This window comes from Aquarana catesbeiana, linkage group LG01 (assembly GCF_042186555.1).
Source record: "Aquarana catesbeiana isolate 2022-GZ linkage group LG01, ASM4218655v1, whole genome shotgun sequence".
Lineage (NCBI taxonomy): Eukaryota > Metazoa > Chordata > Amphibia > Anura > Ranidae > Aquarana > Aquarana catesbeiana.
Window position 1 is genome coordinate 150023472 of NC_133324.1, and position 16083 is coordinate 150039554.

The window sequence follows — 16083 nt, forward strand, 5'->3', positions numbered from 1 at the left end:
GAATACATAGAGCCACTCATAAGCCATCAGTCCTCCACAGGGGGTCACACTCTAATTCTTCTACCACACTCACACAAGGGCCAACTCACTTACCAATATATTTTCTCGACAGTGGAGGGAAATAGTAGAACCTAGAGGAAGCCTTTATAAGGACAGTGAGATAAATACAAAATCTGGTGCAGCTCTGCATAGAAACCAATCAGCTTTCAGGTTTTTGTTGTCAAAGCCTAAATTAACAAGCTGAAGTTAGAAGCTGATCAATGCAAAGCTGCACCAAATGTTGCACTCTCCTGTTTTAGTAACTCTCCCCATATGAATAGAGTGATAGTATCTTTAGCAGGCGTTTAACTAGGGTTGAGGTTTGGGTTTGTTGCTAACAAAGGTTCATGGCAAATCCCCAGGAATCACAAAGTTTGAGAATTGCAGACTTTTGGATGAAAACTTGCAGGTTAATTTACAGAAATAGAAAAAAGGGTACAATATAATGTGTCCTCTGTCCCTAGTCAACTCACGCACATGAGCCAATAGTTTGAAGGAATGGATAATCCAGCAGCCACATTGTCAGTGTGTGTTGGAGCTGGTAAAGAGAACTATCAGTGTACGGAAAGATACTGTTTTTTTTATTCTTATTAGTTTACTTCATGCTATTTGTTCACATCCCAATGGCAGTGTCTGAATTCCTATGCTTTTGTTTGGCAATAGCTTGTTATTACTACTACAAATGGCCAGAACTGAATAACACAATTTACTCCCCCCTAAACTTCAATAGGGTTCCCTGCAAGAACTTCAAGCAAGATTCAGAAAACTGTTCTCAAACACAAGCAGAGGTGCCCAACCTTATGACCCGACAGCTGCAGGACCAAAGAGTGTTCACTTATCTACTGTGCTGCCCCAAAGTTATCCTTCAATTAAGTAGTAACCATAAATCTGATAAGGAGCCAATTAGAAATATGTATTTAGCTCTTCTGCTGATAAAAGTTTTAGTGTCGTTTGGAAGTGTCATGTTCTTGTTCTGTGTAACTTCATCTTGCTTGCAACATAACCATGATGGTGCTGGAGAGTAGGTTGTCATAGATTTTGTTGCAACACCAACCTTAGTCAGCATCTCCGAATACCACTATATATATGGCACTTAACTCTTCAACAAAATAACTGTTTATAGAGAACCTGAACGTTGGAGTTTAAATGCTATAGGAGGTGGCATTGTTATTGAGAATTGTATAACCTGCTTTACATAAAACGTAGGATGATACAGTTTGAGTTATACTTAAGATGAGAAAAATTGAGTTATGTAGTTCAATTTATAAGTTTATAGATCACCTGAAAAATTTATTCTAGAGGTAGCTAGATCATAATAAGGGTAAAAACTCACATCTTAAAAAAAAATAAAACATAATACAAAATATAAAATAGTTGTAATTTATTGTCACATTTTTCTTCAGTACAATTCATTTTTACCCTGCAGCACCACTGTCTTCTCAATTGTAGAGCAAGTCCATTTCTCATTTTTGCATTTATTAAGAATTATTCCATTATCCTGAAACATCCACCTTTATGGCCCCTAATATAACTAAATATATTGGTTAGTTTGCTTATTTTTTTTTTTTTCATATAATGAAAATACAGCACCCAACAACCTTTTTGTTTATTACAAGCAAATTTGCCTTGCAGTAGGCCCCTATGTCAATGCTCCTTCTCTATGCCTCATACCAGCATGTTTTCCTTATTTGTTTAAGCTCTACCTATGATTTATCTTGTGCCCTAGATGATCTCACAAAGAAATTCTTTGGAAGGGGAATTGTACTGAAACAGTATAGTTGCTAGGCAGTCAAACCTTAATATTACTTGCTGTCCATATAGGGACATAAATATAGATTATGGCAGTAAAGTAAGGGCATCTCACCCCTCAGTAGAGCTTAATAAATACTAAAATTTTAAAATAATTAGCACCCCATTTACAGACTTCAGCCTGTTTTAATGTACTTAAACTTCTGAAAAGCATATATAACAGATGATTTACTCAAGTGTGTGTTGTACTTCAGCTCAGTGACCTTTTTTTCTATATACATTTATATATATATATATATATATATATATATATATATATATATATATATATATATATATATATATATATATATATACATATATATATAGCGGTGTTTATTTGGTAGGCTAAGAAGTAGACCGTTTTCATTTTCAGAATGATTTTCACTTATGTTTGTAAATGAGCTTAAGCAGTTTAAAAGAGAACATGCACTACTCTTTTAGTACATCAACCCCATAGGGACTTTAACTATGACTTGCATGTGCCATGCTCTAGTGTTAACTAAGGTTCTTAACCCCGACTTCATCTGTTGGATTGAAGTCTTGGCTTTCTACTTCATGGCTCAAACTTACCAACAGTTCTGGTGGTACTTCTCACTAGTTCTGATCAAACTTACTTCTCTGTGTGGCTCCGAGCTAGTAAGTATCCTGTTAATAAGTAGTGCAATATACACTATATTATGAAAAGTATTAGGATGCCTGTCTTTACATGCACATGAACATTAATGGCATTTAAGCCTTAGTCCATAGGGTTCAATATTGAGTTGGCTCACCCTTTGCAACTATAACAGCTGGAGTGTGTCTATGGGAATGTTTAAAGCTGCAGAAAGATCCATAGAAGCACTTAGTTCCAGGTAATACTGTATTGGCTGTATAGATACTCCTGGATGAGGGCATAAAACTAGCAGAATATCAGTTTCCATTCAACTGCCTACTCCATCCGTTATACATCAGTGTTGGAGCCGGAAGGCATCGAGACATCCTGGTCTCTTCCATCTAAGGACAAGCAGATCTAGCCATTGATGATTGTAAATATCCATCTGACACTACTGGTTTGCACAGCTTTTTACTCAAGATTATGCCTTTAGAAATAAACATTACATTTTTGAATGGAAACTGATATCCTGTTTTTTTGCCCTCATCCAGAGTATCTATACAGTCAATACAGTATTACCTGGATCTAAGCACTTCTATGGAACTTTCTGCAGCTTTCTTCATGTCACTCTTTCCCAGGAGTATTTCCTAGCAGCTAAGGTCTACAGGATTGACACTATTCTTGCCTAATTCCAATTGTTGCTCATTTTAGCAGGTGCCTGATAATTTTTGCTGCTCTATGGGGATGTATGACCATTCTTCCAGAAGTGCATTTGTGAGGTCATGCACTGATGTGGACGAGAAGGCCAGGTTCGCAGTCTCCGCTCTAATTCATCCCAAAGGTGTTCTATCGGGTTGAGGTCAGGCCAGTCAAGTTCCTTGTCCACATCGGTGCTTGATCTCACAAATGCTCTTCTGGAAGAATGGTCAAACATTCCCATAGACACACTCCTAAACGTTGTTGACAGCCTTCCCAGAAGATTTGAAGCTGTTATAACTGCAAAGGGTGGGCCAACTCAATATTGAACCCTACAGACTTAAGCCTTCATGTGCGTGTAAAGGCAAGCGTCCCAATACTTTTGGTAATATAGTGTACATCTAAAGACCTTGACTAACATAGCAATGGAAGTAAAGCCAGATGTTTAAATATTCAATCAAATTAAGGAGGGGGTATTGCAAAAATCAAACTTCCCACTTGATCTGGTATTTACTGGGAAGAAGAAGGCAACCTCTAAAAAATAAATGGTTCGATATGTTTATTTTTTTCTTATCCTGATTGAATCTTTGAAGACAAAACTGGTTCTCTAAGCTGAAGTACAACTTGCAATAATAAAGTTGATCAGTAATTCTGATAAAGCAGCCAATCCAACATAACAAAAGGCTGCAAATACAAATTTGCTCAAGTGTCACCACTTTAGGAGCCTCAATTCTAGTGTGCTCACCATGCAAACTGCAATGATCAGCATCAGATTCACAGTTCTGACAATGCAAAGTAAGAGCCTTACATTGTACTGAGGGATGCTGGGGGCATGCAAGAGCTCTGACTTTGAAGCTGAAATTACAATTTGTATATTAAAACAAGAAATACTAGGGAAATTAGTAGGACATTTTGATATGTAGGGTTCGAAGAGGAAAAATGCTTCACCCACTATGGTTTCTGCAGGGGATTTGATGACCGCTATTGATATGGACGCTATACAAAATGAAAATGAAATATCCAAATCCAACAGTTAACTTGTCTCTTGGAGAGTTTAAACATTTACATCATGAATATTTATTTATTATAGCTCGGTCCCAGTGTACCACTACCTGATACTGTGAGGACTGATCTGCCTTTGGTTAACAATAAGTGTGAAGGCAAGTATGAAATGGCCAGATTAAACATGTAAATGTATATATTTGTTATGGTTATTGTATCATTGATTGATATTTCATTATCTTTTGGTATAGCTTCCATGTCAATAGCGGTTATCAAATCCCCTGAAGAAGCCTTAGGGGGTGAAACATGTTGGGACTACATACCGTTATATTGCCGCATATATGAATACACCAGTGACCATGCAACAAATGTGTATATATTTTAATATGATTGGTTTTTAACTTTGTAAATCACTAAATGATGACGTTTTAATTTGTAATTTGTTCATACATGAATGTGCAATTTTTAGCACCCTAAAAGTCCCTTGAAACCATTTTTTCCTCTTTGAATATTATTCTAGGGATGTGGTGCTATAAATAGAAGTGTCACTCATGCACACTATAGAAACCCTTAATTGATATGTAAGGTGGCCCTGATGGTTTGACTGCTTTATTACCATGACATGATTTAGTCAAGCAAATCTTCTCTTAAAGCTATACCGAAAATCGTGCAACACTAGCAACACTGCCTAAAAAACATGTTGCTACTAAAATAGTGTAATTTGACTCTTTTTGAACATATGTAAACAAAATAGCAGTGCGATTGAATCTGTTATGCTGGAACTATTAGCAATACAGCTTATGTTTTTTTTTTGTTTTTTTTTACTACATTTTTATAGATTAAACGATAATTTGTGCTTTATATAGCTGCAGGAGAAAATATTCTCTGTAGTTTGCGTATTCAGTTCCATATTTTACCAATTGTTAAAACATTGCCCAACTTCATGAATCCTTAATATATGTCTTGGCATGTGTTTATATTTGTTAAACTTCAGTAAAGCTGGATTTTTAAATATGGGCCTACGTGTATGACTTTTTTTTTAAGATATCAAGTTTATATTCTGCATGCTTACAGTATGTTGGATATTTGTTATTTGCATTATACATACATTCAGTAAACTTAAAGTTTCCATCAGATGCATTTAAAATTACTCACAAAAACACAAGCTGCATGTTAAGGGCAATATTATACAACTAAGGTTATTTTTGCAATACTTTGGAGAGCTGGAAGAAAGCAGAGTAGTTATATATTTTTACCTAATTATTCACTGAAATTGTAGGGATACATTTATAAATAAAATTACATCAAAATGGAAAATGTGCTTCTAGCAAGGAATGTCAGTGACAAAAAAAATTGCATACTCTCCTGCGCATTACATGCTCAACAAAATATGACATACTACAACAATATTCTAAAAAAATATACCACTGGCATTGGAGAGGATCAAGTGATGACTGTAATTGTGCCCTGCATATATTTCTCATTCTAATTCTATTTTTGTAGGCTTTTGAATGTATACATATAAATTTATCTGTTATTTATACATATAATTTATGTTAATTGTTGACCTACTGTATAGTTAGACCTGTGCTGTAAGAGTTGAGGAAAAACATGAATTTGTATAATTGGGTTTAACTGGAAGCTGTGCTCATTTTCAATAATGTCTTATGAATTCTAAATACGAAAAATATTAAATATATATTAATACAATAATAATTAAAGACTAACATATAATAAACTTTGCTATATCATTTTGAGTATGTGTTTGTTCTGTCCAGCAGTTCACATGGAATAACTGCCCTGAGTAAATGCTATATATATCTTAACAAACAGCCACTGCTGTTTAACTAACCCATGAAAGTTTGCCAACTGTACCTGTAACTCAACACTTTTTAGGCGTCATTGAACTGAATTAAAAACAAAATAGGGTTCATTCATTAATTATGCAAACATTCATCAATGTTTCATACACAATAAAAAATACTGTTTAACTGCTAGGATTTTTGCTGTGCTTCTAATGACATCACTGTTCTTTTTTTTCTTTTTCCTGTTGTTTTATAATATTAAAACAAACCATGTTCAAAGCAAATACAGTTTATATACTACTGTTTTATATTAGCTGTCCTATTATGCATAAGCAGACACTGGCAGCACCTAAATTGAACCTGATGATCTACTTTCTGTAGTGCATTTTAAAATATCATTGTATAAACTATTTTCATTTTTTTTTTATACAGTTCTTTTTGGAGTTATCTTACATTCCTTGAGGAAGATGAAGCATTCATCAAGCTATGGCATGCCCCATTCATTAAACTACTAGATATGGTTTAGTGTGACTGAATAACCATTATGCTTTAATTTAAAATATACATTTTTTTTTTAAATTATAGCTTGAAGAAGAGTTATAAAAAAAAATAAAAACAAAAGAAAGCCGATGACATAAATGTATGACAATGTTTTTACAGTAAGTAAAAAGGTTTATCACAGTTTTTTATAGCTTGCATGAGTTCACTTTCAAAATAAAATTTTCACTTTTTCAATTACTTTTTAATACTGGTGTGTGTTTTTGAGTTGCTATAGTTCTATGCTTTATAACAATAAACACCATATAGCTTGTGCTTTTTATCTGGGAAACCAACAAAGCGCACAGCTGCTTCATTGGGACTACAGCGTCGTCGTGGTTTTGAGATTGGGTAACGAACACTACCATCAGCCAACCATCCTCCATCGCAGCGATCGTAGCCAAGTAGCTTCCACGCTGCATACATCTGGCCTACTTTAGCGATTTGAGCACCATCATTGATACAGGCTTGTACAGCTTCATCATAAGTCAGCTTCACTGGATGTATTAGGTAATAGAAACGACCTAAGAATAAAAATAAAGTAATATCATTTTTTATAAAAAACACATTTCAGAAAAATGCTCCTTATTGATTACAATTCATGTTAAAAGGCTTAAAATGATTCATTTTAAAGGGTTTAAAGGGTCTCTCTTTCAGTAAAATGCACACATTTCAGAAAAATGTTCAATATTTACTACAATTCATTTTACAATGTTTAAAGGTCTCTGTTTAAAAAGCAGGATTAAATCCATGAGCAGCTGTTGACAATTTTTACATTGGGAGCAGCTAATATGAAGATCGGAAAGTCATATAAACAGATAAACAGATTTTGTTCTGCTATTTACCTGCATATGATAAAATAAAGAACACTCTATAATGCAGTGAATAGCCTTTGCCTGTGGTCAGCTTAGTCCCAAGAGCTAGTAATTAGAAGGAATGGATTAAGGATGAGCAAAACTAACAAAGTTTGGTTCGCTGGATGCTCATCTAACCCGGCAGGAAATCCACAAACATAACACCCAAACCATATGGAAGTTTAGGAGAACACGATCCCACTGCCCTGTGTCGGCCAGTGTGATAGCAGGGGAGACAAGGGAGGACAGACAGATAGGCCATTGAAACCTATGGGTGACTTCACCACTCCAAGCATAACAAGCCATTGTCAGAGTGCTCTCTATTCTACCCATCAAGTACCGCTGGACTACACAGGGCAGATCATGTGACCAAACCGGAGTGACCTGAAAATGGGCAAGTACATTTTTCTTACACAGGTTAGCTAGTATAGGTGTTAGGAGGGAGGAGAGGACAGTTTAGGGTTAAGCTAGAATTCCACTTTAAACTTGCACTAGAAGTTGTGCACCTGTACGATATGCTTCCGCAAAGGTGACGTTGTGTAAAAAAAACATTATAACTATTATAACTGCTAAATAACAATTTCTGGCCAGTGTCCTTCTGTTTGTAAATAACAGTATGGAGCCCCATTCAAAATCCAAACCAGACCATTATTCATGGATAAGGGTCTGATATGGATCTCTAGGGGGACCCCATGTCAATTGTTTCTTCTTAAAGGCATAATAACATTGCTCCAAAAAGTGCACTGTCCCTTAAAGAAAAATATGGTGTGACGTCTCCCTCAAAATTCATATTAGACCCTTATTCTTGAAAAGAATATAGGATTCACCAACCACAGACTTCAATCGAGTAAGCCATAAAATTGGCAAACTTTGAGCAAGAATTGAAAACCTGCTGTGTTCCAAACCCAGGCATATTTGTTCTTTCCTACTCACAACAACCTATAGAAAAGATTTAGCTTTCATGTTAGGATTACCGGTTTATTCAAAAGGCAACTGAAGCAATTGCCTAGGCCCTGATGGATGCCCAGGTGGACCAGCTATATTGCTCATTCTGCACAAGTACACCAGGGAGATTAGTCAATTAGGCAAAGCTGTATGCCTCAATACCACTCCATAAGGGAGGAAGCACTTATAAGCAGTTGGTGTCTGTGTTGTTATGGCTATTTTGGTGATTTTTATAGCATAAATATATGGAATAACATTTTAGTTATCATGCATTATTTTTCGAAGTTTGGCTTCCTCTATTCATATGCTAATTAACCATTTGCCTCTCAAGCCAATTCTGATACATCTCTCCTACATTGTAAAAATCATAATTTTTTGCTAGAAAATTACTCAGGACCCCCAAACATTATATATATATATATATATATATATATATATATATATATATATATATATATATATATATATATATATAAAAATCAGCAGAGACCCTAGGGAAAAAAATGTCGGTTGTTGCAACCTTTTATGTCATGCGGTATTTGCGCAGCAATATTTCAAACGCAAGTTTCTTGGAAAAAAACAGTTTTGTGAAAAAAAATATATCTAACATGTCATGCTTTAAAATTGCGCACACTCGTGGAATGGCGCCAAACTTTGGTACTTAAAAAACTCCAAAGGTTACAATTTAACATTTTTTCCAGGTTACCAGTTTAGCACTACAAAGTAGTTCTGGTGCTAGAAATATTGCACTCATTCTAACATTCGCAGCGATACCTCACATGTGTGGTTTGAATGCCATTTACATATGCGGGCGCAACCTACGTATGCGTTTGCTTCTCTGTGCGAGTGTTTACATAATGTCACGCCAGGCCTCCGGGAGTCATAGAGATGACCGGGGACCATCTGGTCCTTGGTCAGCTCCATGGTAAACTCCCGCCACTGGTGACTGGAGAAGCACCGGAGGGTGGCGGGAGGTGGGACATCCCCTTCCGCCACCTGTAAAAACAATCAAGCTATGATTGTTCTGCAGCTGCAGGCATCATTCAGATATCGCTACTAAGTTACATAGTTACATAGTAGGTGAGGTTGATTAAAAAGACCAAGTCCAACAAGTCAAAAAAAAAGTCCATCAAGTCCAACCTATGTGTGTGAGTATATGTCAGTATTACCTTGTATATCCCTGTATGTTGTGGTCGTTCAGGTGCTTATCTAATAGTTTCTTGAAACTATTGATGCTCCCCGCTGGGACCACCGGCTGTGGAAGGGAATTCCACATGCTTGCCGCTCTTACAGTAAAGAACCCTTTACATAGTTTAAGGTTAAACCTCTTTTCTTCTAATTTTAATGAGTGCCCACGAGTCTTGTTACACTTCAGCGAAAAAGTTTTATCCCTATTGTGGGGTCACCAGTACGGCATTTGTAAATTGAAATCATATCTCCTCTCAAGCGTCTTGCAGGTCAGGTACACACTGGAGGAACAGTTTAGATGGAGGACTTTAGAGTGGATACATTTCCAGTTCTCCAAAAAACAATTAATGCAGAAACAGGGAAAGGTTTAATTTTGAAAATATACCCACATATAAACCAAGGGAGAATGGGAGGGATAGAGGGCCGTATGTACAAGAGGAAGTGGGAAAAAGATGTGGGAGATATTTCCTAAACACAATGGAATAGAATTCTTGAACTTTCCCCGCTGGTATCACTTTCCCCCTCTCAGAGGATGTCACACTTGTTCCTATTATATAAAACCTATTACACTCAGTTTGGCTGGCGGCCGGATGCAAGCTGTGCCTGGTGCGGGGACATGGTGGGGAATATGATTCACATGTTCTGGAGATGCCCGAAGCTGTTTCGCTATTGGACGGAGGTGACAAGAACTATTGACCGGGTATTTGGAACCTCCACTAGGTTGGAGGCAAAACATTGTCTCCTGGGATTAGTTGAAGGAGAGGGAAACCTGGGAAGCACCCAGACGGTAGTTCTGAGATTTGGTTTATTCCAAGCAAGGAAACTGATTGCCCTGAGATGGCAGTCGGTGTTACCTCCGTCCAGAAGAGAATGGATAAATAGTATGAATGTGGTAATTCTTAAAGAGAAACCGGTATATGTAAAACAAGGGACTTTAAAGAAATAAGACAAGATGTGGAAACCTTGGTGGGAAGCTAGAGGGATTGATATGTGAATATATATAGTGTGGAAAAGTATTTTAAGGATGAAAAGTGACCTGATAGAAATTAAATTAAGAAGGAGAATGATGAGGTTGGATGAGTGAGAGAAATGGATGGGGATGAGAGGAAAGTGTGTTTGAGTAGGAACTTAGATCTAAATGGAATTTTAGATTTTGGATTATCCCCACAACACCAATCCCCCCCCCGGACCACCTAAGATATTAATGATTTATTAACCGTCTGTCATATACACACTTGATAGGGGGATGGGATAGGAAGAACGGGGGGGTTTGAGTGTTTGAAGGGATGTTTGAGTTTGATGTATTTTGTAAACAAAGAAATACCTTAATTAAGAAAATAAGGTAAAAAAAAATAGTCTTGTATAGCGGGAGAATTTTCGCTTTATCTCTGGAATTAATCCCCTTTTTAATGCATGCCAATATTCTGTCTGCTTAGTTAGCAGCAGCTTGGATGCCATTGCTGAGCCTATCATCTACTAGAACCCCCAGGTCATTTTCCATCCTAGATTCCCCCCAGATGTTCTCCCCCAGTGTATAGATTGCATTCATATTTTTGCCACCCAAATGCATCATTTTACATTTTTCTACATTGAACCTCATTTGCCATGTAGTTGCCCACCCCATTCATTTGTTCAGATCTTTTTACAAGGTTTCCACATACTGCGGAGAAGTTATTGCCCTGCTTAGCTTAGTATCGTCTGCAAATACAGAGATTGAACCGTTTACCCCATCCTGCAGGTTGTTTATGAACAAATTAAACAGGATTGGTCCCAGCACAGAACCCTGGGGGACCTCACTACCCACCCCTGACCATTCTGAGTACTCCTTATTTATCACCAACCTCTGAACTCGCCCTTGTAGCCAGTTTTCAATCCATGTACTGTACTCACCCTATGGTCCATGCCAACGGACCTTATTTTGTACAGTAAACGTTTATGGGGAACTGTGTCAAATGCTTTTGTAAAATCCAGATACACCACGTCTACGGGCCTTCCTTTATCTAGATGGCAACTCACCTCCTCATAGAAGGTTAATAGATTGGTTTGGCAAGAATGATTCTTCATGAATCCATGCTGATTACTGCTAATGATACTGTTCTTATTATTAAAATCTTGTATATAGTCCCTTATCATCCCCTCCAAGAGTTTACATAATATTTATGTTGGGCTAACTGGTTTGTAATTCCCAGGGATGTATTTTGGGCCCTTTTTAAATATTGGTGCTACATTGGCTTTTCTCCAATCAGCTGGTACTATTCCAGTCAGTAGACTGTCAGTAAAAATTAGGAACAATGGTCTGGCAATTACTTGACTGAGTTCCCTAAGTACTCTCGGGTGCAAGCCATCTGGTCCCGGTGATTTATTAATGTTAAGTTTCTCAAGTCTAATTTTAATTCTGTCCTCTCTTAACCATGGAAGTGCTTCCTGTGATGTGTCATGAGGATAAACACTGCAGTTTTGGTTACTGAAGCCCCCCGATTCCCTTTGTGAAGACTGAAGAGAAGAATAAATTCAATACCTTCACCATCTCCCCATCCTTTGTAACCAGATGTCCTTCCTCATTCTTTATGGGGCCAATATGGTCTGTCCTCCCTTTTTTACTGTTTACATACTTAAAGAATTTCTTGGGATTTCTTGGCCTCTTCCCGACAACACTGGCCGTTGGTTGTCGGGGTCTGTGGGCGGGGGGGCTTATCGGGATCTGGGAGCCCCCTTTAATAAGGGGGCCCCCAGATCCTGGCCCCCCACCCTATGTGAATGAGTATGGAGGTACATCGTACCCCTACCCATTCACCTGGGGGAAAAAGTGTCAATAAAAACACACTAGACAGGTTTTTAAAGTAATTTATTAGGCAGCTCCGGGGGTCTTCTTCCGACTTCTCAGCGCTCTCCGGCCTCTTCTCCTGGTCTCCGGTTCTTCTCCCGCTCTCCGGTTCTTCTGCCGGGCTCCTCTGCTATCTTCTGCTCTTTTGCCGCTCTTTTGCTAGAGTTGGCCCGGTCTTCTCCGTCGTCTTCTTCCCTCTTCTCTTCTTCCGATGTTGACACGACGCTCTCTCCCGTTGTAATGCCGTGTGCACGGTGCGCAACGACTTATATAGGCATGGGGCGTGGTCACCGGGTGATGTCACCCGGTGGCCCCGCCCCTTATGACACCATTGTTTGGGGCATGATGGGACTGTGACGTCATAAGGGGCGGGGTCACCTGGTGACGTCACCCGGTGACCATGCCCCATGCCTATGTAAGTCGTTGCGCACCGCGCACACGGCATTACAGCGGGAGAGAGCGTCATGTCAACATCAGAAGAAGACTGGAGGGAAGAAGACGATGAAGAAGATCGGGCCAACGCTAGCAAAAGAGCAGCAAAAGAGCAGAAGTCCAAAGCACCCACCCCCCCATGTTGAGGGCATGTGGCCTGGTACGGTTCAGGAGGGGGGGAGCTTGCTTGTCCCCACCTCCTTTCCTGACCGGCCAGGCTGCGTGCTGGGATAAGGGTCTGGTATGCCGTTTTTTCGGCGTAGGGGGTTCCTCTTAAAATCCATACCAGACCTAAGGGCCTAGTATGCTCCTGGAGGGGAACCCATGCCGGTTTTTTATTTAAAATTTGGCATGGAGTTCCCCCTCACGATTCATACCAAACACCTGACAGCAATGCTTGTTGCTCATCGGGAGAGGAAAAAACACATTTTTCCTTTCCCGATGAGCGAGCCAGCTCGGCGCTGGCTCCCACGACGGGGCTCGCAGGTATCAATCTCGCCGATAACAACGTGAGATTGACACAATATCACGGTCACCTACTGTAGATCCAGTAACACTTTATTTCTAGTTGGTGCATCTACCATCTGACCCATAAAATTGTCCTGCAAGACAATTAGGAACCGGCAAGCCTTAGATGAATGCGTGGTTCCCTCCGCCCAGTCTATGTCTGGATAATTAAAATCCTCCATTATGATAACACTTCCCATCCTTGCTGCTAATCCAATTTGTGATAGGAGATCTGTCTCCCCTTCCTCCCTCAGGTTAGGGGGCTTATAGCATACTCCCAGTATTATTTTCCCCTTAACTTCATCCCTTTGGAGCTCTACCCATAAGGATTCCACCTCCTCCCTAGCTCCAATAGTGATGTCATCTCTCACATTCATTTGTACATTATTCTTTAAATATAGGCCTATCCCTCCCCCTTTTTTACCCTCTCTATCCTTGCGATAAAGGGTATACGCTTGAATGTTTGCCAGCCAATGATGAGAGCTGTTGAACCAGGTCTCTGAAATTCCCACAAAATCCAAATACTTCTTGTACAACAGTATCTCTAGTTCACCCATCTTGTCCGCCAGGCTCCTGGCATTGGTGAACATGCCACGTAGTTTAGACCGGTCGCATATTATCCTCTTATTGAGTGTTCCGAGATTGCAACTAGGACTTGCTACTATACTTATGTGCTTTGGTCAACCTATCACTAATGCCCCAATACTACCCTCTGCAATATGTTCCACGCTGACTATCTCTACCTCTGGACCCTCCCCCCCGTCATCTAGTTTAAAAACCCTTCTATCCTTACTACACCAGCTCTTCAGCTACTTATTTACTTCCCTAATCTCCCTCTGCCTTTCTGGTGTGGCTCGATGTACCGGTAGTATTCCTGAGAATACTACCTTGGAGGTCCTTTTCCTTAATTTAGCTCCCAAGTCCCTAAAATCTTTCTTTAGGAAACTCCATCTGCCTCTGACTTTGTCACTGGTGCCAACGTGCACCAGCCGGGTCTTCCCTAGCCCCTCCCATTAATCCGTTCACAAGATCCGTGAAGATACTTCAAGTCCCCGACGTCATATGATGTAATTCCGGGTGAAGTGGCTAACCTATTTAGTTTCATGGAACTTTTGGAACAAGAAGTGATGTTGGCAGGAAGTAGTGGGAGGGAACAAAGGACTTGAACTTAGCCATGTGCTGAACAAAAAGGAGCAGCAGAAGTTTTGAAGGATTTTGTGAAGCAAAGAGCTGTCTGGAAAAGATGAAGACTGAAAGAATGAACTATACCTGGGTATGACGCTAAATCTACAACCCAAAAAAAGTAACTTTTAGTATATTCCCACAGAGCATATATTGTTCCATTCTCATTTGCTAGAAAGGATAGATAGCTTGTGCATTTGAATTTGTATGCACATTTTGTAATTCTCGGTATGTCATGTATTATTTTTCCAACAATTGTATGTACAGCTTTTTATTTGTAAAGCACATTCGTACATTACAGATCCTTGGTATATGGCAAAATAACCTTAAAAACAAAGCAAAACAGTATCTGATTGGGGGAGGCATGCCAGTACAGACAATGTGAATAGGGTGACATCTCTGTACTTATTGCAATCCTTATTAATGTCACTCGAAGGGATTGGGGGGATTGGAGGGGGGTGTTGCTACCTGGTCTAGGGTCCCACTCTGCCTTCATATGTCTCTGTGTAACAGTACATAGAAATTGTTTCATAGGATATAATTACTAGCAGAAGTATTGGAATAATATCACTGTTGCTAAAAGCGAAACTAGAGTTTTTCATTTTGTAGCAGTAAAGTTATTCCAATACTGATTAGCTTGTGGGGTAGATTATTCCAATAATGAACAGCTTGTTGAATCCAACATTTTGACCTTAGAAAAGTTACTGTATCTTCTACTGCCTTGGCACTGACATGATAACACACTTTATTGTGTGCAGTCCCACTGAATCTGTAAGCTCTCCTTGTAATTCTTTGTACACACTGCAAGAGCTGGTCCAAAATACAGATATATTATCTTCGATAGTTGTTTTAAACTTCTTTCCTAATCTCCGTGAACATAAGCCCTTGAATGAAAGTCTGATGAGGATTGAAAAGAAAATAGCCGCCATGGAAACCAGCATTTAAATTCCCATTAGCATCTTCTAGTGCCAGAAATCTGTGTTCTGTCAAATGCTCTTAGAAATAACATCGTCTTATCAATTAATTACAGTATCACATATTTTGTGAAAAGCTATCTGCTATTTAATGAAATGCATTGTAATAAATAATTCCATGTTAGAAATACAGAATTAAATAATTAGGTAGTAGGTATTTTTGATGTTTAAATGTTAGGAATATGGCAATTTTTTTGTGTAGTGTAAAAAAGACATGTTACTTTGACCTGGTATGTATAATTAATTCATTACAAGACAGTGGGTTAAGTTGTAAAGTTGAAACGTGCAGCAAACTGAAGTTTTTCCCAAAAAACAATCAGGTTTCAGCTTTCTTTTATTAAAATAATGTAGTAAAGCTGATAGGACATTATGGGCGATAAGTCAAAATGCGTGCTCATTTGCTTTTTCCCTATAGAAGTGTTTGAAGATGTATTACTTTACAACTAAGTTGTATATTTTTCAGTAGTCTTCCTTTCTAGACTTTTCTGCAATTTACTAGTTGATAGGTTAACTGACAAACTGCCAAGTAGACTGCCAGCGTAGACCTTGCTGTGACAACTGGCTAGAGTTTTCTTACTGATGTATTGCTAAAATGTTTCTATTAACCGACTGGATTCCGAGGATGCACTTCTATTGCCATCTTCATCATCCCATGCTAAGGTTTCTGCTTCTTAAATGAGAGCTATATCAGCTTTCAACAGGTGAATATAGAAGA

The 16083-nt window shown here is 38.6% G+C and overlaps 1 protein-coding gene across 2 annotated transcripts in view; it reads right to left on the reverse strand.

Moving 5' to 3' along the window:
• Window positions 1-1405: 1405 nt before the first annotated feature.
• Window positions 1406-16083, reverse strand: part of HAPLN1 (hyaluronan and proteoglycan link protein 1) — a 209064-nt gene continuing 194386 nt past the window's right edge. For both annotated transcript variants that reach the window (XM_073624463.1, XM_073624464.1), the window contains exon 5: window positions 1406-6986. In XM_073624463.1, the coding sequence (XP_073480564.1) occupies window positions 6703-6986 (284 nt within the window). In that variant the 3' untranslated portion in view covers window positions 1406-6702. The remainder of the gene's footprint in view (window positions 6987-16083) is intronic.